This window comes from Entelurus aequoreus, linkage group LG05, assembly GCF_033978785.1.
Source record: "Entelurus aequoreus isolate RoL-2023_Sb linkage group LG05, RoL_Eaeq_v1.1, whole genome shotgun sequence".
NCBI lineage: Eukaryota > Metazoa > Chordata > Actinopteri > Syngnathiformes > Syngnathidae > Entelurus > Entelurus aequoreus.
Window position 1 is genome coordinate 78,820,447 of NC_084735.1, and position 26,272 is coordinate 78,846,718.

Genomic DNA, 26,272 nt, shown 5'->3' on the forward strand with positions numbered 1-26,272 from the left:
GCATTACAACATTTTTGCTAAATGTGTTTCAATTGTTGTAAATTTCTGTTACCGCATGCAACTGCAGTTCTTAGTTGATGCAAAAAGCAATTGGACGAATTTTGTCACTGAAACCTTATTTGAAATTAATTCTACAATAGCTTAACTTTAATATCTGCTTGCCAATACATTTTCCCAGCAGTTTGTTGGTATACAATAAGATAATCAAGTGAAAGGTACAATAATGTAATATTTGACCATTATGCATTTATATGGTTTCGCAGTTAGAAGTGGCCCATTGAGGGCAGTCATAATAGATGTTGCCCTTGATAAAAAATTATTGACACTCCTGTTAATGAAATAAATAGCATGCCTCCATTAAGGACAAACCTTCCGTAAAGTAGGAAAGGGAAGTGGTACCTTTCGGCGCGTCTATCTTAACGCAACTCACACACCGGAGAATAAAGACATAGTGTGGTTGCTGTATTCAGATATTGAACCCATCCTCCTGAGGAGTGGGCCGTCTTGGTCAGTAAGTATCCATGTGTGAGCAACCCTGGAGGAAAAGTGGGATTAGTGTTTCAGCCAGGACACAACAGCACTGACCGGCTGGGGAAAGTGGGATTCAAACCAGTTAACCCCCATGAACTACCTCCGGACCCTTGCCGCTTGTATTTTTAATTCAGATTTTTTGGGAGGGAGTCACGCTGGCTGTACATAAGGTGAAAGACGCCTAAAGAGGGCTCAGACATCGCAAACATGGTTAAATATCAGGATTTACACGCAGACTCAAAATGATTCAAAGCTGGCCATTGAAGAGTTATATTCATATGTAATGTTAACAAAAGGAAAAGTGCATCATAAAAAATGTCACTTCGTGTGGAAAGTGGTGAGCATACAAATAAATACACTGTTAATGGCCATGTTTGAATCACTTGGGAGTGTGGAGTCCTCACTCCAATGCATAGCAATATCGCCCCCTAGTGACCACGCGCACATTGTTTCAGTTTGAAGTTTTTAATGTTAATTCCATGCTGTGTTTTCAGTAAGAAGAATACAGATGGTACTTGTGGCTCCGATGACAATATCCAGTAGTACAAATCAGATTCACGTAACACACACCGACCAGGGGGAGGAAGAGGAGGAGATGACGAGTAGGCGAAAGAGAAGATGATGACACCGGGAAGGGTAGGGTGGAGGGGAGGGGTTGGTTAAGTAGGAATACTCCATTTCCCAAACAGTTTTTTGTGTTTTTTTTTTTTTTAACACCGTTCGTGCCCATGCAAAAACTGCATTATGTTACAATCAAAAATCACACACTCACACACACATTCACACAAACACAACCTTATTAACACGCTAGCTAGCTATCTGCCGCCGTTAGCCATTAATTAGCACAAGAGTTCGGATGAAAAGAGCAGAGGTCAGAGAGCGGCGACATTCTGCAGTTTGTCGTTTTACAACCAAACAATATCAAACAATAGTAGCGAGAAGACCTGTTGGATTTATAAAGAGGGCACTTGAGTTGTTCCTAAAAAGCTTCCACGCTTCCCTTTTCTCCACGTAACATAACGAAGCGTTTAAAGACACACACACACACACTAATGTAGCACAGCGTGTGAGTGACAGAAACAGGCGAGCGGACTTGGCAACATGAAGCAGAAAGTGTCAAAAGAAGACTGGGGATTTTTTTTTTTTTGTAGATTTTTTAAAAAGGGCACAATCTTGCAAAAAAAGTCTTGGAAAATGAGATGGCAGGGTGTGAGATGGTGTGCATACGAGGAAAGGGGAGAAATGGAAGAGAAAGTAGTAGAAGAAGAATGGGAAGTGTGAGGAGACGAGAGGGAGGAGGGAAGAGATCGTGACGAGGCGTTCAGGTCTCACTTGGCCTCGTCCTCCACTTCCGGTGGGGGGGCGTCTGTGTTCTGTTCGTCACCTGGCAAGAACAGATGAAGGTCACACCCCTTTAGTCTCATGAAAACATTTGTCAACATACTAATTGCTGGGTTGCAGCCACGTGACCTACAAACACTTCCGGGTGCATTCAATATGGCTACCGCTTATTTACCTACAAAAGCGCAGATGTCAGCATACTATAAAGAAGTGCTTGATTTGTGCATTATAAATCAGTGGTGCCCAAGTAGCGGTCCTAACGCATTTGCTATCAAGGCCACACAGAAACAAGCTTAAATTTCGCCTGTTCCACTAGACTCACTAGTAAGTTTGTTCTTAGATGTACAATGGAACCTCGATTTACGAACCCCTTTGTTTGCTAACTTTTTGGTTGACAAACTTTAAGATTATACCAAATATGCCTCTGTGTGCGAATGCTTCATTCATTCAGTGTCCCGCTGACAGCCATTTTGTGCTTGATCCTATTGAAGAGATTAAGGAAGTCGGCTTCGTACCACAGCAAGTTCTTAATTGTGATGAAAATACGTTTCTGAAAAAAATATGCCAATGCGGACTCATTTCACAGCGGAGAACAAGTCTACCTTTTGTTCAGCAGCACATCTTAGAAAACACACGGCCCCTCCTCCCCCACTTCTCCCTTTCTGTCTGCTCATTTATTTTCTTTCAACAATGTTAAAGGCCTACTGAAACCCACTACTACCGACCACGCAGTCTGATAGTTTATATATCAATGATGAAATCTTAACATTGCAACACATGCCAATAGGCCGGGTTAGATTAGTAAAGTGCAATTTTAAATTTCCCGCTGAAAACGTCTCGGTATGATGACGTTTGCGCGTGACGTCACGGATTGTGACATATTGGGACACCATTGTGGCCAGCTATTAAGTCGTCTGTTTATCGCAAAATTTCACAGTATTCTGGACATCGGTGTTGGTGAATCTTTTGCAATTTGTTTAATGAACAATGTAGACAGCAAAGAAGAAAGCTGTAGGTGGGATCGGTGTATTAGCGGCTGGCTACAGCAACACAACCAGGAGGACTTTGAGTTGGATAGCAGACGCGCTACCATGAGTACAGCTTTGGCTTCCAAACATTTGATCGCTTGCCCGTACGTGCGTGCCGCTATGTGCATGTCACGTACGTAACTTTGGGGAAATATATGTGCTGTATGAACTTTACGGAGGTGAACGGTACTTTGGGCTGTGGGATTGAGTGTGTTGTGCGGGTGTTTGATTTGTATTGGCGGGTTATATGGACAGGAGGGGGGAGGTGTTTGTTATGCGGGATTAATATGTGGCATATTAAATATAAGCCTGGTTGTGTTGTGGCTAATAGAGTATGTATATGTCTTGTGTTTATTTACTGTTCTAGTCATTCCCAGCTGAATATCAGGTCCCACCCGCCTCTCACAGCATCTTCCCTATCTGAATCGCTTCCACTGCCCTCTAAGCCTTCACTCTTGCTTTCCTCATCCACGAATCTTTCATCCTCGCTCAAATTAATGGGGTAATCATCGCTTTCTCTGACCGAATCGCTCTCGCTGCTGCTGGCCATGATTGTAAACAATGTGCAGATGTGAGGCGCTCCACAACCTGTGAGGTCACGTTACTTCCGGTACAGGCAAGGCTTTTTTATCAGCGACCAAAAGTTGCGAACTTTATCGCCGATGTTCTCTACTAAATCCTTTTAGCAAAAATATGGCAATATCGCGAAATGATCAAGTATGACACATAGAATGGACCTGCTATCCCCGTTTAAATAAGAACATTTCATTTCAGTAGGCCTTTAATGTATTCTAAGTGGATTTTATTTTTTAGAATCTTTATCGTAGCAATATGGTTGTTACATTTAAGAATTTGGGATTTTTGATTATTTGTGAGGGCACCAAAGGTGTGTGCGTTGTTGGCAGAAAAGCGATTACAGGACAGTTTAGCTTGCCGTTGTTTTGGCTTGTTAATAAAAAGACAGTTGATCCATCAGCTCCTTGGTATGTTTGATATACAGAACCGTACTGTATAGCAATTTATGTTGTGTTCAAAGTGTTCAAACCTTTTGTCGGGGCTGGAACCCATTATTCATATTACATTGTTTCTTATGGAGAAATTTGCTTCACTATACAAACTTTCATTTATGAACCCTGTTCAAGAAGTAATTACGTTTGTAAATGGGACGTTCTACTGTATAATAAAATTCATGATAGGACTTTACCAATTGTTATATCTTTTTTACATGGGACAATGCACATTAATGAACATATAAAATGTAAATGTGCTAGTTTGTAGCCAAGGGATTATTTCCACCTGCAGTCCCCGGCAGGTTGATTGTATATAGTACAGTTAGTATATAACCTCCTGGGGATCATCTCTTCGCAAAGAAACAAGCTCAGGGTTCTCACTAAGCGTGTTAATTTGAAAACATTTATTTGAGAAAAAAAATAAAAAAATGTAAAAAAGTTGTATTTGTCGTGCACATATTTTTGCTTTATATATATATATATATATATATATATATATATATATATATATATATATATATATATATATATATATATATATATATATACATACATACACCTTTTACACCTGTAATACTTTAAAGTGGAGCAAATAGACAATATTGTTTTTTAGACTTTCACCACATTAAACCTTTTCAACAACTTCAGACATAACCCATTTTAATTGTATTCTTTGTGCCATAAAAACCGCTGATCAAATCAGATTGGCAAAAACTAAATATGTAATTGTGTCAACAAATGAGCTATAAAAGTAGGATTATTGGGGTAATTACAGCGGTTAGTTGGTCAGTAACTCTTAAAAACTTTCATTTTGGTGCATTATATTTTCTTTTAGCAAATTTGTTTTTTTTACTTTCATTTTTAAGTCACAAAAGCCCTCCATAACATTCTAAAATGTTTTAAAAGTGTTTCTCCCCACATTTTCAGCATATCAGACCTAAACATGGATAAACAAAAAAACACAATTCTGATGACTATTTCTATTTCCATGTTCAATACTGATCATAAGCTGCTTTTTAGTTTTTCATTTTGTACTTCAGTGTTACTGGTGGAAGGTTGCCATGGTGACGTGACGATAAAGTTATAATTAAGACGTGTGAGTCCAGCAGAATTCCCATGGAAAGCATTGCATTAAGCTTGTTAACGGCATGCATGCCACTCCTACGCTAGCGCCCCTTTCTTAGTTTACCAACTAATCTGAGCAAAAACACTTGTGATGTGTGAGTCAGTGATTGGCGCTGCATGTGACTATAAAAACATGTTTAAAAGACACCAAGAGCACCTTTAAACATTCAACAGGGCAGGGGGAAGCACAGATTAGTGAAGGTGGCAAAGAGGTGAGGGAAGGCAGTAAGGAGGTGAAGAAAGGCTTGCAGGTTGTGTACAAAGAGGAAAGGACAGACTTACAAGACAAGATTTTATTAAGGAGGGAGCAAGAATGAGATGTGTCCTTTTAAGAATCTATAAGGAAAAGATGAAAGGTTAGAAGGGGAAGAGAGCTTTGAAGAAAGACAGGAAGAAGTCCAGAGCTGCAGGAGAGTAAAGTAGGAGAAGAAGAGCATGTTACCGTCTCCTTGCACGTCTGAGGTCCAAAGTGTCAAGTTGTCACGTAGCAGCTGCATGATGAGGGTGGAGTCCTTGTAGCTCTCCTCGCTCAGTGTGTCCAGCTCGGCGATGGCGCTGTCGAAGGCTTCCTTCGCCAACCTGCATCGCAACATGCAGTCAAACATGGCGTCTACGAAGAAAAGGAATTATGTGGTGGGGAGTGAGTGCGTTACCTGCAGGCGCGGTCCGGCGAGTTGAGGATTTCATAGTAGAAAACTGAGAAGTTGAGGGCCAGCCCGAGGCGGATGGGGTGCGTGGGCGGGAGATCGTTCACGGCGATGTCGCTGGCTGCCTTGTACGCCACAAGGCTGTTCTCTGCTGCTTCCTTTCTGTCGTTGCCTGTGGCGAACTCCGCAAGGTACCTGTGGTAGTCTCCCTTCCTGCATGGATGTCAACGTCACAGCTTGGTCATTTTTACAATGGCCCGCACCTCCTTGTACTCATTGCGTTAAACACACAGAGCAAAAAAGGATGCAACAAACGCTACTGATGATAAACCGCAGTAAAACTGAAATACTGACAGACATTAACATATTTCCCCATCAAGAGACAACAAACTCCAATCCAAACTGATAAACAGATCACTCTCTGAAAACGAAGATACAAAATGTTGCAAAATGAACTAAAGGCTGAACTCTGAGCACAGAGTGATCAATCTGTACTTAGAGGAATGTGACAGGCGTCTACAACAGGAAGTGCACTCACCAGTGATGTTGGCCCCCTTATTGCACATTTTCAAAATGACACTGCCATTCCTTTGTGTTGTAAAGGTTTTTAAATTATTCTAAAATACATTTTCTGACTAGTGACGTCATCCAGCTTGTCAAAATCTCCCCAAACGTGTCTCAAATGTTTGTTACATTTATGCTGTACAATATTTTTGTCTAATATAGTTTTAGTGTTCAGGCATGTGAGCATCCTTTGAGAGGAAAAAATGAGGAAAACTGACAAAAAAAGGAGGAAAACTTCTATCCGAACCATGTAATCCCATAGAAAATATTGAAAATTAAGACTACATTTCCTGCAGCTGGGTGGATTTCTACATAATACTTTGCCTTTAGATTTATTCTCACCTACCAACCTCTTTTGGCTGTGTTTTTGAACTTATATATCCCATGTAATGCACCACATAATTTTTTGTTTTCAAATAGAAAATTTACTACCATTGAAATTGTAATGTAAACTTTTCCAACATGCATGCAAAGAACTCAGAAAACATTTACCATTTGGCAATTCTATCCTATAGCCACGTCCCCTTAAGTAATATACTTCCAGTGTCGTGACCTCTGTTTACAATAATGTCAAAAATATACAATCTCCCTGGCTACAAATAAATACTCTAGAGCTACATCTGGTATGGAACCACCAGACACCACCAACAGTGTTCCGTTTTTTTATCATCCAATTATGATTAGCAGCAAAGTAGAAAGCCGTCAACATTGTGGCTCGTACGGTGAACGCAGGCGACAACAAGTAAGCTGACTACATGATACCAACTATGCTAAATAACAAGCTTGTTTCTGCCGCCCCGCCATGCTGCATGCAATTCATCGAGTACATGCGGATGAGGCGAGCGTTCAACAAATTTAGTGTTATCCTTTTTTTTTATATTAAAGTTGTTTTACATAATTCACTCACGAACATTACTTTTTGTTAGAGGACACGTTTCTAAGAAGCCACGGATGTATAGATACTGATCGTTTGCTGATAAGAAAAAGTCTGAAGGTCATTAAAACAATTGGCTGCATCTTTTGACACCTTCAATTCCCATCCTTACACGCTACATTATTAAAAAATAGAGGAAGTGATATTTTGATGCGAAAATTAATGTTTAAAAACTCGATTTCTGTGTTTTCGCGGACATTTCACATGCCTAAATGTTAACGTGTTATTCATTTGCAGCACACCCACCTTGTCAAAAGCTCCCAAACGTTTTTACTGTAACATTTTTTTTGTCTATTATAGTTTTAATGTTTACGTTTTTTATTCATACACAGCCCCCACAACTTGTCAAAATCTCCCCGAACTTGTCCCAAACTTCTGTGCTGTAAAAATGAGAAGTAGACAGAAAGAGCGAGAGACGAGACAGACAGGCACAGAGAAAAAGACACATATTTTGACATGTGGGGGTCTGGATGACATCACTACTCAGAAATCGTATTTTAGAATAACCTAAAAACCGAAACAACACAAACCAGAAAAAACGAATGTCAATGTCATTCTAATATTTGCTATGATAAAAGGGGGCCAACTTCACACAGGTAGAGAACTCATGTGACGGCACAAAAACCAGAAGTAAAGCACACAACACCCATTTTGCCTTTATCCAAAAAAATAAATTAAAAAAACTTCAACTTTTACAAATAATGGTAGAAAAAATAACTTATTTAAACACTCAAAAATAATATGGCTCTTAAGAAGCCAGAACACAATATTTTATGTTTGTTCTGCCAAGAAAGTATAATTTGTATTTCTTTTTTTTTCCTAAACCATAAGATTTCAGTGTATGTATAAGCACAGTACCGCAATAACCATGATAATTTTGGTCACAATAACCGTAATGTGAAATTTTCATGTCGTTACATCCCTACAGTGTTTATTTTACACATTGGCGTAAAACTTAATCGACAGTTGGGTTATTCCAGCAGTGTCTGCTCACACGAGTTGATTCAGGAAAATAAACGTACATTTTGTAGTAGAAAACCTTGGACTCTCCCGTGGTTGAGGATGCGATGAGGTGATTGTCCAGCACATCCAGAATGTCGCTGCAAATTGATTTCAGCTCGTTCTCCACCTGCAGACACACAAAAACAGAAAGATAGTGACAAAGTGCAATGGCGCCCACTTATGGATGCATTATCCAGCGACTTTTGAGCAAGGTTTACAAAAAGTAACTTTGTCCGTGCAAAAGTGAACCTCAACGGAGGAGAATCTTAAAACTCTGGGCTGACCAGCTTCCGGTAATCTCTGTACATCGTCAGCTTTTCTTCGGCCGCTTTGCTTTCTTCCTTCTGTTCCAGGCTGCTGATTATCCTCCAGGAGGCTCGCCGCGCGCCGATCACGTTCTTGTACGCCACCGACAGAAGGTTCCTCTCCTCCACGGACAGCTCCAAGTCCAGACTCGCCACTTTCTTCATCGACTCCACCATTTCTGGAAGAATAAGGGGAGGGTCGGACAAGGGACAATTTGGTTAGCCTAATCAGTTACTTGTAGCTTATTTCCAGGTCACTCCTAGTTCTAGCAATATTTTGCCAACGTGATGTGTTGAAAGCAAATTGTCACTGTCCCATCACCCACGGGATCTAACAGCTAATTACAGTGCATTCAGAAAGTATTCAAATAGTCATATCGGAGCTGTAATGCTAGTTCTAACATTTTGCCAGAATTTTTTGCTTCATCGTGATGACAAGGTATCCTTTAGTCGGATTCAGTGCATCTGGAAAGTACTGACAGCGCTTCAGTTTTTCCACATGTTATAGCCTTATTCCAAAATTTAATAAATACATTTTTGTCCTCAAAATTCTACACACAATACCCAATAATGACAATGTGGAAGTGTTTAAGAGCTTTTTGAAATTTAGTAAAAATAAAAAACTAAGAAATCACATGTACACAAGTATTCACAGCATTTTCATTGAAGCTAAAACATGAGATCAGGTGCATCCTGTTTCAACTGATCAGCCTGGAAATGTTCCTACAGTTTAATTGGAGCCCCCGTGTGGTAAATGCAGTTGATTGGACACGATTTGGAAAGGCACACGCATGGCAGAGCACAAACCACGACTAATGTCGAAGGAATTGTGTGTAGACCTCCGAGACAGGATTGTCTTGAGGCACAAATCTGTGGAAGGGTTAGGGTTGTTAATAAACCAATGCAACCAGATATCCGGTCCAAAAGTGACCAGTTCAGCTAAGCTGGTTACAGCCCCCTCAATTGATAAGGTTTAGTTGTTAATCTTTAGTTTAACCGGAGTGTGAACAGATAAATAGATTACCGCGCCAAACTATAAATCAGTGGAGGTTTTTTGTCTTTAAAACAAGACGAGTTAGGGGTGCCTGTAAAGAGTCCCGTGCTTGTTATGTAACTGGAGCCGAGAGTAGACGTAGATACATGGTCCGTGTGTTGCGCGAGACGAGCAATCAGACAGTTTATCTTAAAAACAACGTGGGAGTCACAGACCCCCGCCAAATAATTAACCACAAGATACGCAACGTCAACACTGGGGACTGTCTCCATGCTGTGCCGTCCGTCAATATTGTAACATCCCAAGTAATGGCGGCTCACACAGCTTCCCCTTTTGTCTTTTTTTAAATTGTATTTCCCAAAATGAAACGTTCTTGTACAACAGACTCAATCTCCGTATCGTGCGCTTTTTTCCGGAAACTTTCCATAACCCTTAAACTCCTCAACACACGTCGCTTCCCATTCATGTTCCGGAAGTCCTGCTCCCCAATCAATCCATTGGCTGGAACCTGTAGGCGTCTGTGACAACACTGACTGAACTCATGGAAAATAAGTATATTTGACATGTGACGCGTTTGCCTTTTTACTTTAACATCTTTGGGGATATATGTTGTGTTTTAAAAATTTGAAAATACTGGAAACATGTCACTTTTATAGAATGTGCTTTTTTATGATAAATGTCTCTGGGTGTTTTATTTATTAGGTTATTGTTATTCCCATGGCATTTATCTGATGAATTGTCTTACATGACGTTTGACCTCTCATCCGAGTAGTTTATTAGTTCATGCTCATAGACTTAGCCTGGGCAGAGCTAGTCTAAGCGCTTGGTGACGAGGTCCTAACTATTAATCTTTTATAATAAGGAGTGTACGCACGGAAGAAATGTTTATGTTCTTTTGTGGTGTAAAAAATTATGTGTCAACAAATGTTATCCATAGAATCAAACATACACTTTGGGTGAATGTGGAAATAGTGTCAAAGTGCTTTGAGTTCCTTAAAAAGGTAGAAAAGCGCTATACAAGTACAACCCATTTACCATTTACTTTAAACTTATCGAATTGTTCATATACTAAATCAAATCGACTCACTTTTACACTAAATCGAATTGAATCGTTCTGTTTTATATTAAAATCCATTTTGAAATCACATCGAAACCCATGTATCAAGATAAGAGTCTAATTGTCCATCACAAAGAGATTTACATCCCTAGGATGGGTACAGAAAGATATTTGCTGTCTTGAAGCTCCCAATGAGCACAGTGACCTCCATCCATCCATCCAGAAATGGAAAAAATTTGCAATTAATACTCATTCTAGAGCTGGCAAGCTGTCTAAACTGAGCGATCGGGGGAGAAAGGTCCTAGTCAGGGAGGTGACCGAGAGCCCGATGGTCACTGTCTTGAGCTACTGCATTCCTCTGTGGAGAGAGGAGAACCTTCCAGAAGGATAACCTCTGCAGCAATCCACCAATCAGACCTGTATGGTAGAGTGGCCAGACAGAAACTATTCCTTAGTAGGGCTGCAACTAACGATTAATTTGATAATCGATTAATCTGTCGATTATTACTTCGATTAATAATCGGATAAGAGACAAACTACATTTCTATCCTTTCCAGTATTTTATTGAAAAAAAACAGCATACTGGCACCATACTTATTTTGATTATTGTTTCTCAGCTGTTTGTACATGTTGCAGTTTATAAATAAAGGTTTATTAAAAAAAAAAAAATTTTTTTTTTTTTTTAAAAGCCTCTGCGCATGCGCATAGCATAGATCCAACGAATCGATGACTAAATTAATCGGCAACTATTTTTATAATCGATTAGTTGTTGCAGCCCTATTCCTTAGTTTAAAAAAAGAAAAGAAAAAGAAAAAGAAGAAAGAAAAACAGGCCCCGCCTGGAGTTTGCCAAAATGCACCTTAATGACTTGGATCATAAGGAAAAAAATGTATATGGTCAGATGAGACAAAGATTGAATTCTTTGGCAAGAATGCCAGGCGTCATGTTTGGAGGAAACCAGGAACTGCTCTGCTCCAGGCCAATACCACCCCTGCAGTGAAGCATGGCGGTGGCAGCATCATGCTGTGGGGATGGTTTTCAGCGGCAGGAACTGGGAGACCCGTCAGAAAAGACGGAAAGATTAATGCTGCAATGTACAGAGACATTCTGGATGAAAACCTGCTCCAGAACACTTTTGAACTCAGACTGGGGAGTCGAAATATGTTTCATCAAGACAATGACCCTAAGCACACAGCCAAGACATCAAAGGATTGGCTTCAGGACAACTTTGTAATGGCCCAGTAATTGTCCTTCAATGGCCCAGCCAGAGCCCAGACTTGAATCCCGTTGAACATCTCTGGAAATATTCAAAAATGACTGTGCACCAACATTTCCTATCCAACCTGATGGAGCTTGAGAAGTACTGAAAGGAGGACTGGGCGAAACTACCCAAAGATAGGTGCACCCAGCTTATGGCATCGTATTAAAAAAAAACTTGAGGCTGTAATTGATCAACAAAATATTAAACAAAAGCTGTGAATACTTATATGCACTGAATCCGACTGGAGGATACCTTGTCATCACGTTAAAGCAAACAATTTTGGCAATCTGGAAAAATATTGGAACTAGCATTACAGCTCCGATACGATTATTTGATGGATCTGTGTGTGAAAGACAAAAACATTGCGTCATTCTGCAAATTCAAATAATGTGGCTTTGTGTGAAAGAGACACAATTTGTAATTTTTCTTTCTGGCTAACCAAAAACAATGTACCTGCCGCAGCACACCGTGAGAGGCCTCACCGGACATGAAGCACAAAGCGCAGCCTTATTCCAATTAAAATGTACAGAAGGATTTACCCTAGACGACATTTAATCACAAAGTCAGTTCCTACAATTTATGGCAATGGTGGATAGAATGAAGCGGTAAGACCAATAGTCTATATGTCCATTTGTAATGATACCTTAACATTTGGCATCCTCCTGACTCGGGCTGGGCAATTTGGCTGAAAACAGTATCGCGATTTAAGTGTTTTGTATCGGTCGAGATCGATGATTGATATTTTTTATAAACTATTGTAAATAAGGAACAGGAGAAAAATATATTCCATGTACACATTTTCTTTAAAATTTAACCTTCCTCTGATTATAATTAGGGATGGAAATCGAAAAATGGTTCTTGTTCAAAACCGATTCCCAGTGTATCAATTCCTTGGAATTCTTTGCCATTTTCCCCCCAAACGGTTCTCTTAACGGTTCTCCTGGGTGAGGATGACATCATCACGCAAGAGATGACAATTTTTTTAAATTAAGTTTTAAAAATGTTACATTCTTGTGTATGGTAATTTCCACATGTTTTATTTGGTTAAATTCTACATTTTTTTATTTTTTCAAAATAGTTTCTCTGTGCTATGTGCCTCTTAAGACCTCACAGTAAGCTTTGTAAGGTCATGTAAGTTTAATTAAACAAGATTGATGCCAATCCACCTTTTTTTCCAGATAAGAATCAATAAGTGAACCGATAAATAGTTGAATTGTTAAACAGAATTGGAAGTGGAATCGTAAACGGAAAAATCTTACCAATTCCCATCCCTAATTATAATCCATATAATTATGTAATCTGTCAAGGCAGAAAGTGAGCCTGGGCGATATGGCCTAAAAAATAAAATCTTCGAAAATATGATTTATGATGATTTTTCGCCTTACTTTTTAAAAAAAACATTGAATACAAATGACAGAGAAAATTTTAAACAAGTTTCTTTTATTAGCTTAAAAACTAGTAGTTTGAAATGACACCACATACACTGCATCTTACGTTTAGCAAATTCTAATTCGAACAATGTTCTTTTTAGACCAGACATACATTTTTACTTTTTATGGAATAATTTTCAGAGAACTAAATTAAAAGCTTTGTCTGGGAAGCAATACTTCTGCCTTGAATAAAAAAAAAATACTTCTGTTAACAAAAATGTAGCATTGCACATTGCATCCAAAAACAAGCTCCAACATTGAGATTAATAAAGTGAAAACTTAAACCTTCTGTCTTGAATAAAATACTTCTGAATAAAAATACAGTATTATATATTGCATGCAAATAAAGTAAAACGTTGATTAGACTATATAATAGTTTTAGTAGGTGGATAAAGGTAAACTTTTATTACTTACACAACTTGGTGGTGTGAGGAGCGACTGCTTTAGTGATCGCCCTGTGCATTGTGCTTCTTTCTCATCATACATAGTTGTGTAAATAATTTTGCCAGATTAAGATGCATTATAACTGGACTTTGTTTGTTGTAAGGCTCGTAGAGTTTTATTTAAACTTTGCACCGTGCAGTCATTTGTTCCACGCCTGTTGCCACAAAAACCAAACACCTTCCTTTTCTTTGGAACAAATGTCTCGCTCTTGCCAGCGTTAGCATTAACCATGTTTTGAATCTCTGCTAAGAAAGTAAGGGGGCAGGCGAGGGTTACGGAATCTTATGGGGGCAAAAAGTATGCCGGGGTGAGAGGAGAAAAAATGATTGATTATCTTTTAAATCGTCTGCAACAAAAACTTGAATATATCAATAAACTCGATATACTGCCAAGACGTAGCAAAAGGGAAAGAAAACGTGAACACAACCACGGAAAACACTCAATGTAAACATCATTCTAAAATCCCATTCAACACTTAACATTAACCTCTTAAAATGAAAGTGAAAAAATAAAGGAATACACAAGAAACGCCTATGAGTGCAAAGTATAAATATTTAAACAGACGTGTTGTAAATGTAGATTAAAAAATCATAATCTCTTTTAGTTCTTTGGTGAATGAGGTAAAAATATATATATATATTTGCATGGATTGCTATATATATATATATATGACTAATCACTGGTGGAACGCACATTCTACACGCATCACTGATCTTGAAAAGTGCCGAAGGTGTTCAACATTTTTGTCAACGTCAGCATTTCATTAATGGAGGGCTTGGTACGCTGCCCGTATTCTGGCCATCTACAGACAAGGTCTAAAAGTCGGGATGATGCTGGGAAGTGAGCCAGGCCCGGATTTTATCTTTCATGTTTTCAAGGTGATTCACTGCAATGTGATGGGAAGAACAGAGATTAAGAGCAATGAAAACCACATCTCATTAGTGTTTTCTCCCTTTTGAGAACACATTCAAAAAGTTATTTAGGTTGGGGGATGCCAACACTGGGCCGTGGGCGAGAACATGAAGAGACAAAACTATATTAACAAGCTTTCTCACAGGGGTTGCTGGAAAAAAAAAAACTTCCCAGATCAGTGGGGATAATGAGACAAGAAAGCCAAACTCAACTGGGAATAAGACATCAGCTACTTAAAATAGGGATGTGTTGCTTCTGGTCATGGTAATGTACCGTATCCGGTGTGTGGAGGTACAAACTGTTCCATCATTGTTAGGTTGGAGTTCAAAGGAACTATTCACAACTTCCCACAATGGCATCGAAGACATTGCCAATCACGTCCAATTACCTGTCTAAGACTGGATTTGCGACACGGACCACTACCAAGACAAGACAAACAAGAAAAACACGCTGCACTTAACATAGGGATGTAACAATAAACAGTAAAAATTATGACTGCAGTTAGTATTAGTGCTTCAAATTTAAAAAACTATTGATTCTGGAAACACAGGTTTTATTATGTAGTTTTGGCCTTTTCACCACACATTTTCAGTCACTATTAAAGTAAAGTTCAAGTACCAATGATTGTCACACACACACTAGGTGTGGCGAAATTATTCTCTGCATTTGACCCATCACCCTTGATCACCCCCTGGGAGGTGAGGGGAGCAGTGAGCAGCAGTGGTGGCCGTGCCCAGGAATCATTTTTGGTGATTTAACCCCCAATTCCAACCCTTGACGCTGAGTGCCAAGCAGGGAGGCAATGGGTCCCATTTTTATAGTCTTTGGTATGACTCGGCCGGGGTTTGAACTCACAACCTACCGATCTCAGGGCGGACACTCTGACCACTAGTATTCAATGCATATGCCGGCTTTGCATACAACCACCTTCGTAGTCCTTAGCCAACAATGCAGTGTAATAATGAAACTCAACACTGATAAGCATGCTGCTATAAACATTTATCTAGTGGTGAAATGACACCATTATGACAAGTAGATTTACTGCATCTTGCAGCTCAATAGACAAAGGCCTATTTGTAGCAGGTAGCGTACGCACCAGATGAATTTGAATCCTCAAGAAAATTATCTTTCAGCTAGGGATGTAACAAACGGTATTAATGATAACCGCAGTACAACTCACGAAGTTTAGTATTACTGTTTAAACAAAAATGTTCAAAAACTGTGATTGATAACTGCACTTTGATTAACTCACCGACTAAGTGGCACCAGCTCGCTAGCTTAAAAGCTAACACGATAACAAAAGACAAACATCTCCAAAAGTTAAACGGTGCTTTGTGCTCTTACCACAGCAACAAGCTTTTACCATTAGTAGACAGTAGGGATTTAACGGTATTGTAGATATCGCGGTATAAAAAGCCTTACAATAATGCAGTGTGAGGGTAGTTTTTTTCTGGCGCTTTTGCATTGGCTGGTCTGAAAATAAAATACATCTCCGAAAATCCTCTGCACAGGGCGGGACCGGCAAGGTGGGGGCATGAAACACTGAAAAGGGGAGAAAAGGAGAAAGCATGCGGGAGAAGTGTGTCCTTATTAGATAAGGGGAATTGTTTTTGGATGGAATTTGATAACATGTTCTGGAAATGTCCATTAAAAAAACAATGTTGCTAACAAACGAAAATTTCCAAGCCGACAGAGCACCACCGCAGAGGTAAAGCATCCCGTTGGAGCGCAAACATTTCACACCTTGGGAAATTTGAGAAGCTTGATAAACCACAGTGTTTCCCACACATTCATTTATTTGTGGCGGCCCGCCACGAAAGAATTACGTCCGCCACAAATAAAAAAAAACAGACAAATAGCACTTTTGAAAATTGATGTAAAAAATGTCCACAGCAGAGGACACAGCTATTAACTAAATTGGTAATTACTATGTTTTGGGGAGCATATGCTGTTCAAACGGGTGTGGGAGTGTTAGTGTGGCAAAGTTCGGCGTGACGAGGATGAAAGGCTAGTTAGCCAGCTAGCTGACAATTTTAATCATTATCTAAATATTCTACAAACATTGCGAGTCAGTTGGGCGTTTAAATTCAGTGTTTCCCACACATTCATTTATTTGTGGCGGCCCGCCACGAAAGAATTACGTCCGCCACAAATTAAAAAAAAAAAAAAAGTTTTTTTTTTTTGTCCTGTCCAGCCTCTCAGGCAAATCATATAGTTGATGTAGATGCCCATATAGGCTGTTCAGATTTACTTTACAAAAGAGAAGTGTAGGATACTTCTCTTGTTGCCTTATTTGTATTTGACCACTACTGTTTTCTGTTTATTTGTTACTGACTGTGGCAGGACACCTCTGCCTCTGTTTCACTTTATGTTGCTGGTAAATAATATGGTTGTAGTAGTAGGCTAAAGTTAAATTATTTAGAATGCACTAATTAAAGGGGCAGAGCTTTAAGAGACATTTTAGCTTTTATATTTTATAAGATATATATTTTTTAAGAACCACAATTAAATATATTTCAGTGAATAACTTATTGTTCAAATCTGTATATAAATATATACATAAAGTGTTGTAATTATATTGTAAAATGGATGGATGGACGTTTAAAACAAAACTGTTATTAAATAGTAAGTATACATTTTTTTTAGCCTTTTTAGAGAAAATCATATTGTAGTAAATTATGCAAATTACTCGATGATGTCATGTGACCACGCCCATAGCCACGCCCCCACATGTATCTTGGCAGTTTATGGGAAACACTGAAATTAGAGTGTCCGCGTTCTATTTAAGGGCAAACCATGACTTACTCGGACATTTTTAATATTTTATTATTTATTTGTTCACTGTTCTGTTACAGGGAACAAGGAAATTGGATAGAATTGCTGTGGTATGAAAAGGGGTAGGATTAAATAAGCTCTGCTTCTTCCTATTCCTTTTCAGACGTGCTGTAATGAAACGACTGGAATTTTGTGTGATGCATTACATTGTATCGTATGCATGTTCGAAATAAACAAACTGAACTGAACAATAATATCATACCGTGGCCTCAATACTGTGACAATATCGCACCGTGAGATTTTGATATCCCTCCATTCCTAGTAGATAGTCAACCCTCAAAAAATAGAAACAATACTTTATAGTCCTAGTTTCAGGGGGTTTACTGCTTTGAACCTTCTCTTTAGGTTAGAATTGTAAAACAAAGTTAGCGTGACTATTTATTAACAATGCAGCATTGGGGCTTATTATAACAAGCACTAGTATATGGTAATAATGTACGTTTTTTTTTTTATTTGGACCCTGCAGGGAAGTAAGACAATAAATGAACTTAAGTGTGCATCAAATACCCAAACCCCTCAGGCAAATGACTAGCATGCTAACGAGGCTAGCTGAAGGCATGCAGAGCTGCTACATTTTTTTTTTTAACACAAGCAACCTTTCTAGACCTTTATTCGCAGTTGATTTTAAAGGCCTACTGAAATGAATTTTTATTTATTCAAACGGGGATAGCAGATCCATTCTATGTGTCATACTTGATCATTTCGCGATATTGCCATATTTTTGCTGAAAGGATTTAGTATAGAACAACGACGATAAAGTTCGCAACTTTTGGTCTCTGATAAAAAAAAGCCTTGCCCCTACTGGAAGTAGCGTGACGTAGTCAGTTGTTCGCTTCCTCATATTTTCCTATTGTTTTCAACGCAGCTAGAGCGATTCGGACCGAGAAAGCGACGATTACCCCATTAATTTGAGCGAGGATGAAAGATTCGTGGATGAGGAACGTTAGAGTGACGGACTAGAATGCAGTACAAAACATATCTTTTTTCGCTCTGACCGTAACTTAGGTACATGCTGGCTCATTGGATTCCACACTCTCTCCTTTTTATATTGTGGATCACAGATTTGTATTTTAAACCACCTCGGATACTATATCCTCTTGAAAATGAGAGTTGAGAACGCGAAATGGACATTCACAGTGACTTTTATCTCCACGACAATACATCGACGAAGCTCTTTAGCTACTGAGCTAACGTGATAGCATCTGGCTCAAATGCAGATAGAAACAAAATAAATAAATCCCTGACTGGAAGGATAGACAGAAGATCAACAATACTATTAAACCATGTACAAGTAACTACACGGTTAATAATTCTCAGCCTGGCAAAGCTTAACAATGCTGTTGCTAACGACGCTGAAGCTAACTTAGCAACTTAGCAACCGGACCTCACAGAGCTATGATAAAACATTAGCGCTCCACCTACGCCAGCCCTCATCTGCTCATCAACACCCGTGCTCACCTGCGTTCCAGCGATCGACGGCGCGACGAAGGACTTCACCCGATCACAGATGCGGTTGGCGGCTAGCGTTGGCTAGCGCGTCTGCTATCCAAGTAAGTCCTCCTTGTTGTGTTGCTACAGCCAGCCGCTAATACACCGATCCCACCTACAACTTTCTTCTTCGCAGTCTCCATTGTTCATTAAACAAATTGCAAAAGATTCACCAACACAGATGTCCAGAATACTGTGGAATTTTGAGATGAAAACAGAGCTTTTTGTATTGGCTTCAATGGGCTACCGATACTCCTGTTTCACTGGCTACGTCACGCGCATACGTCATCATCCAAAGGCGTTTTCAACCGGAAGTTTAGCGGGAAATTTAAAATTGCACTTTATAAGTTAACCCGGCCGTATTGGCATGTGTTGCAATGTTAAGATTTCATCATTGATATATAAACTATCAGACTGCGTGGTCGGTAGTAGTGGGTTTCAGTAGGCCTTTAACCATTAATTATAAAGCAAGTAAATAATGCAAAAATATTATGAAATTTGCCGATTTTCTGATTTCATCCCCCACCCCGAGAAACCACTTGAGGAGCGGCACGTCAACGGCTTTGTTTCGTCTACTAAAAACAATTTTTTGCGGATTAAATTGGTAATTACTATGTTTTGGTGAGCATATGCTGTTCAAACGGGTGTGGAAGTGAGCACTAAACAGTGTTAGTGTGGCAAAGTTCGGCGTGACGAGGATGAAAGGCTAATTAGCTCACTAGCTAAGTTAGCTGGCTAGCTGACAATTTTAATCATTATCTAAATATTCTACAAACGTTGCGAGACAGTTGGGCGTTTAAATAAGAGTGTCCGCATTCTATTTAAGGGCAAACCATGACTTACTCGGACATTTTTAATATTTTATTATTTATTTGTTCACTGTTCTGTTACAGAGAACAAGGAAATTGGATAAAATTGCTATGGTATGAAAAGGGGTAGAATTAAATAAGCTCTGCTTCTTCCTATTCCTTTTCGGACGTGGTGTAATGAAACGACGGGAATTTTGTGTGATGCATTACATTGTAACGTATGCATGTTCGAAATAAACAAACTGAACTGAACAATAATATCATACCGTGGCCTCAATACTGTGACAATATTGCACCGTGAGGTTTTGATATCCCTCCATTCCTAGTAGATAGTCAACCCTCAACAAATAGAAACAATACTTTCTAGCCCTAGTTTCAGGGGGTTTATTGCTTTGAACCTTCTCTTTAGGTTAGAATTGTAAAACAAAGTTAGCGTGACCATTTATTAACAATGCAGCATTGGGGCTTATTATAACAAGCACTAGTATATGGTAATAATGTACGTTTTTTTTATATTTGGACCCTGCAGGGAAGTAAGACAATAAATGAACTTAAGTGTGCATCAAATACCCAAACCCCTCAGGCAAATGACTAGCATGCTAACGAGGCTAGCTGAAGGCATGCAGAGCTGCTACATTTTTTTTAACACAAGCAACCTTTCTAGACCTTTATTCGCAGTTGATTTTGAAGGCCTACTGAAATGAATTTTTTTTTATTTAAACGGGGATAGCAGATCCATTCTATGTGTCATACTTGATCATTTCGCGATATTGCCATATTTTTGCTGAAAGGATTTAGTATAACGCAACTTTTGGTCTCTGATAAAAAAAAGCCTTGCCCCTACCGGAAGTAGCGTGACGTAGTCAGTTGTTCGCTTCCTCATATTTTCCTATTGTTTTCAACGCAGCTAGAGCGATTCGGACCGAGAAAGCGACGATTACCCCATTAATTTGAGCGAGGATGAAAGATTCGTGGATGAGGAACGTTAGAGTGACAGACTAGAATGCAGTGCAATACATATCTTTTTTCGCTCTGACCGTAACTTAGGTACATGCTGGCTCATTGGATTCCACACTCTCTCCTTTTTATATTGTGGATGACAGATTTGTATTTTAAACCACCTCGGATACTATATCCTCTTGAAAATGAGAGTCGAGAACGCGAAATGGACATTCACAGTGACTTTTATCTCCACGACAATACATCGACGAAGCTCTTTAGCTACTGAGCTAACGTGATAGAATCTGGCTCAAATGCAGATAGAAACAAAATAAATAAATCCCTGACTGGAAGGATAGACAGAAGATCAACAATACTATTAAACCATGTACAAGTAACTACACGGTTAATAATTCTCAGCCTGGCAAAGCTTAACAATGCTGTTGCTAACGACGCTGAAGCTAACTTAGCAACCGGACCTCACAGAGCTATGATAAAACATTAGCGCTCCACCTACGCCAGCCCTCATCTGCTCATCAACACCCGTACTCACCTGCATTCCAGCGATCGACGGCGCGACGAAGGACTTCACCCGATCACAGATGCGGTTGGCGGCTAGCTTTGGCTAGCGCGTCTGCTATCCAAGTAAGTCCTCCTTGTTGTGTTGCTACAGCCAGCCGCTAATACACCGATCCCACCTACAACTTTCTTCTTCGCAGTCTCCATTGTTCATTAAACAAATTGCAAAAGATTCACCAACACAGATGTCCAGAATACTGTGGAATTTTGAGATGAAAACAGAGCTTTTTGTATTGGTTTCAATGGGCTACCGATACTCCTGTATCACTGGCTACGTCACGCGCATACGTCATCATCCAAAGGCGTTTTCAACCGGAAGTTTAGCGGGAAATTTAAAATTGCACTTTATAAGTTAACCCGGCCGTATTGGCATGTGTTGCAATGTTAAGATTTCATCATTGATATATAAACTATCAGACTGCGTGGTCGGTAGTAGTGGGTTTCAGTAGGCCTTTAACCATTAATTATAAAGCAAGTAAATAATGCGAAAATATTATGAAATTTGCCGATTTTCTGATTTCATCCCCCACCCCGAGAAACCACTTGAGGAGCGGCACGTCAACGGCTTTGTTTCGTCTACTAAAAACTATTTTTTGCGGATTGAATTGGTAATTACTATGTTTTGGGGAGCATATGCTGTTCAAACGGGTGTGGAAGTGTGCACTAAACAGTGTTAGTGTGGCAAAGTTCGGCGTGACCAGGATGAAAGCCTAGTTAGCTCACTAGCTAAGTTAGCTGGCTAGCTGACAATTTTAATCATTATCTAAATATTCTACAAACGTAGCAAGAGAGTTGGGCGTTTAAATAAGAGTGTCCGCGTTCTATTTAAGGGCAAACCATGACTTACTCGGACATTTGTAATATTTTATTATTTATTTGTTCACTGTTCTGTTACAGAGAACAAGGAAATTGGATACAATTGCTATGGTATGAAAATGGGTAGAATTAAATAAGCTCCGCTTCTTCCTATTCCTTTTCGGACGTGGTGTAATGAAACGACTGGAATTTTGTGTGATGCATTACATTGTAACGTATGCATGTTCGAAATAAACAAACTGAACAATAATATCATACCATGGACTCAATACTGTGACAATATTGCACCGTGAGATTTTGATATCACTCCATTCCTAGTAGATAGTCAACCCTCAACAAAGAGAAACAATACTTTCTAGCCCTAGTTTCAGGGGGTTTATTGCTTTGAACCTTCTATTTAGGTAAGCATTGCAAAACAAAGTTAGCGTGATCATTTATTAACAATGCAGCATTGGGGCTTATTATAACAAGCACTAGTATATGGTAATAATGTACGTTTTTTTTTATATTTGGACCCTGCAGGGAAGTAAGACAATAAATGAACTTAAGTGTGCATCAAATACCCAAACCCCTCAGGCAAATGACTAGCATGCTAACGAGGCTAGCTGAAGGCATGCAGAGCTGCTACATTTATTTTAACACAAGCAACCTTTCTAGACCTTTATTCGCAGTTGATTTTAACCATTAATTATAAAGCAAGTAAATAACGCGAAAATATTATGAAATTTGCCGATTTTCTGATTTCATCCCCCACCCCGAGAAACCACTTGATGAGGAGCGGCACGTCAACGGCGTTGTTTCGCCTACTAAACACTATTTTTTGCGGATTAAATTGGTAATTACTATGTTTTGGGGCGCATATGCTGTTCAAACGGGTGTGGAAGTGAGCACTAAACAGTGTTAGTGTGGCAAAGTTCGGCGTGACGAGGATGAAAGGCTAGTTAGCTCACTAGCTAAGTTAGCTGGCTAGCTGACAATTTTAATCATTATCTAAATATTCTACAAACGTAGCAAGACAGTTGGGCGTTTAAATAAGAGTGTCCGCGTTCTATTTAAGGGCAAACCATGACTTACTCGGACATTTGTAATATTTTATTATTTATTTGTTCACTGTTCTGTTACAGAGAACAAGGAAATTGGATACAATTGCTATGGTATGAAAATGGGTAGAATTAAATAAGCTCTGCTTCTTCTTATTCCTTTTCGGACGTGGTGTAATGAAACGACTGGAATTTTGTGTGATGCATTACATTGTAACGTATGCATGTTCGAAATAAACAAACTGAACAATAATATCATACCATAGACTCAATACTGTGACAATATTGCACCGTGAGATTTTGACATCACTCCATTCCTAGTAGATAGTCAACCCTCAACAAAGAGAAACAATACTTTCTAGCCCTAGTTTCAGGGGGTTTATTGCTTTGAACCTTCTATTTAGGTAAGCATTGCAAAACAAAGTTAGCGTGACCATTTATTAACAATGCAGCATTGGGGCTTATTATAACAAGCACTAGTATATAGTAATAATGTACGTTTTTTTTTAAATATTTGGCCCTTGCAGGAAAGTAAGACAATAAATGAGCTAAAGTGTGCATCAAATACCCAAACCCCCAGGCAAATGACTAGCATGCTAACTAGGCTAGCTGAAGGCATGCAGAGCTGCTACATTTTTTTTTAACACAAGCAACCTTTCTAGACCTTAAACCGCAGTTGATTTTAACCATTAATTATAAAGCAAGTAAATAACGCGAAAATATTATGAAATGTGCCGATTTTCTGATTTCATCCCCCACCCCGAGAAACCACTTGATGAGGAGCGGCACGTCAACGGCGTTGTTTCGCCTACTAAAAACTATTTTATTGCGGATTAAATTGGTAATTACTATGTTTTGGGGCGCATATGCTGTTCAAACGGGTGTGGGAGTGTGCATTAAACAGTGTTAGTGTGGCAAAGTTCGGCGTGATGAGGATGAAAGGCTAGTTAGCCAGCTAGCTGACAATTTTAATCATTATCTAAATATTCTACAAACATTGCGAGACAGTTGGGCGTTTAAATTAGAGTGTCCGCGTTCTATTTAAGGGCAAACCATGACTTACTCTGACATTTTTTATATTTTATTATTCATTTGTTCACTGTTCTGTTACAGGGAACAAGGAAATTGGATAAAATTGCTGTGGTATGAAAAGGGGTAGGATTAAATAAGCTCTGCTTCTTCCTATTCCTTTTCGGACGTGCTGTAATGAAACGACTGGAATTTTGTGTAATGCATTACATTGTATCGTATGCATGTTCGAAATAAACAAACTGAACTGAACAATATCATACCGTGGCCTCAATACTGTGACAATATCGCACCGTGAAATTTTGATATCCCTCCATTCCTAGTAGATAGTCAACCCTCAACAAATAGAAACAATACTTTCTAGTCCTAGTTTCAGGGGGTTTATTGCTTTGAACCTTCTATTTAGGTAAGCATTGCAAACCAAAGTTAGCGTGACCATTTATTAACAATGCAGCATTGGGGCTTATTATAACAAGCACTAGTATATGGTAATAATGTACTGTTTTTTTTTATATTTGGACCTTACAGGAAAGTAAGACAATAAATGAGCTAAAGTGTGCATGAAATACCCAAACCCCTCAGGCAAATGACTAGCATGCTAACGAGGCTAGCTGAAGGCATGCAGAGCTGCTACATTTATTTTAACACAAGCAACCTTTCTAGATCTTTATTCGCAGTTGATTTTAACCATTAATTATAAAGCAAGTAAATAACGCTAAAATATTATGAAATGTGCCGATTTTCTGATTTCATCCCCCACCCCGAGAAACCACTTGATGAGGAGCGGCACGTCAACGGCGTTGTTTCGCCTCCTAAAAACTATTTTATTGCGGATTAAATTGGTAATTACTATGTTTTGGGGCGCATATGCTGTTCAAACGGGTGTGGGAGTGTGCACTAAACAGTGTTAGTGTGGCAAAGTTCGGCGTGACCAGGATGAAAGGCTAGTTAGCCAGCTAGTTAGCTCGCTAGCTAAGTTAGCTGGCTAGCTGACAATTTTAATCATTATCTAAATATTCTACAAACGTACCGAGACAGTTGGGCGTTTAAATGAGAGTGTCCGCGTTCTATTTAAGGGCAAACCATGACTCAGTCGGACATTTAATATTTTATCCCAGCAAACAGTCCTCCGCCATTTTGTTTCCATCGAGCAGCAACAAGATCCATGTGAACCGCGTTACCTGCGCGGGGGAAGCCGGGGGAGGGAAGGTGGTAGCCGGCCTTGCCGCATCGCAACGTTATGTTACCCGGCTCCCTCAAACCTTACCGTCGTATCTTTCCGCCTGTTCGGCAAGCTTCGCTTGGTAGACTGCGTCCTCTCGTTCCGCCATGGTGCTCGACTAACAGTGGGGGAGAAGAGAGAGAGAGAGAGAGAGAAAAAGGGAGGACTGTGTCGGCCACACTGGTGGTGGATCTTACAGCAGCAGCACTACACAACAAGCCACCACGGCAGCGCTGGCATAAATATGGCGTCGACGCAGCATCCGGGAACCTGACGCCGCGTCCCCACCCTCGTTGACGCAATGCAACAAGTGCTACCCCCTCCCTACCCTTCGCACAGATGAGCCCGCCACACTTCGTTTAAAAAAATACTAAATCATGTAGCAAATTAAGGGATAAGCGGTATAAAATGGATGGATGGATGTAGCAAATTAAAGCTGCAAGCAGTAATGGACGGGACCGACTTTGACGGCACATAAAATCCAAACCGGAGCAGTAATTAAAACTTTTTGTCAACTTTTAATCAGAAGGGTTCAATCTCTCTCCTGTGCTAGTTTGAAGCCGACACGACAAACGCGCTCAGAGGAGATAATGTTTGAAAAAAGGTGACCGGTTTTTACAAAACTTTTGTTTTGAAGGGGGAATTGCAAACTTCCTGTTGATTTTTTGCTGGAGGTTGTCAATTTATGAAATGTAGGTCTAAGTGAGACCTACATAGCGGTTTTTGTTTCATGTCTCTACGACATTCCTACTGGAAGTTACAGGCAGTTTTGTCTGTGTTTTCTTCCGAGGAGCACTTTTGTCTGTGTTTTATTCCTAGGGGGCGCTAGAGTGCAATTTTGAGTTTTGTGGTTGGGTTTTTTTTTAATAGATCGCAATTTTCGCCAGTCCTGATGTGTGTGTCCAGTTTGGTGAGTTTTGAAGCATGTTA

The 26,272-nt window shown here is 39.5% G+C and overlaps 1 protein-coding gene across 1 annotated transcript; it reads right to left on the reverse strand.

Moving 5' to 3' along the window:
* Positions 1 to 977: 977 nt before the first annotated feature.
* Positions 978 to 25,598, reverse strand: LOC133651068 (14-3-3 protein epsilon-like). Its single transcript, XM_062048982.1, has 6 exons — positions 25,388 to 25,598; positions 8,467 to 8,666; positions 8,203 to 8,309; positions 5,689 to 5,895; positions 5,478 to 5,614; positions 978 to 1,915 (listed from the first exon to the last, which is right to left on the reverse strand). The coding sequence occupies exons 1-6, from the start codon at positions 25,449 to 25,451 to the stop codon at positions 1,860 to 1,862; spliced, it is 771 nt and encodes a 256-aa protein (XP_061904966.1). The 5' UTR covers positions 25,452 to 25,598; the 3' UTR covers positions 978 to 1,859.
* Positions 25,599 to 26,272: the final 674 nt, after the last annotated feature.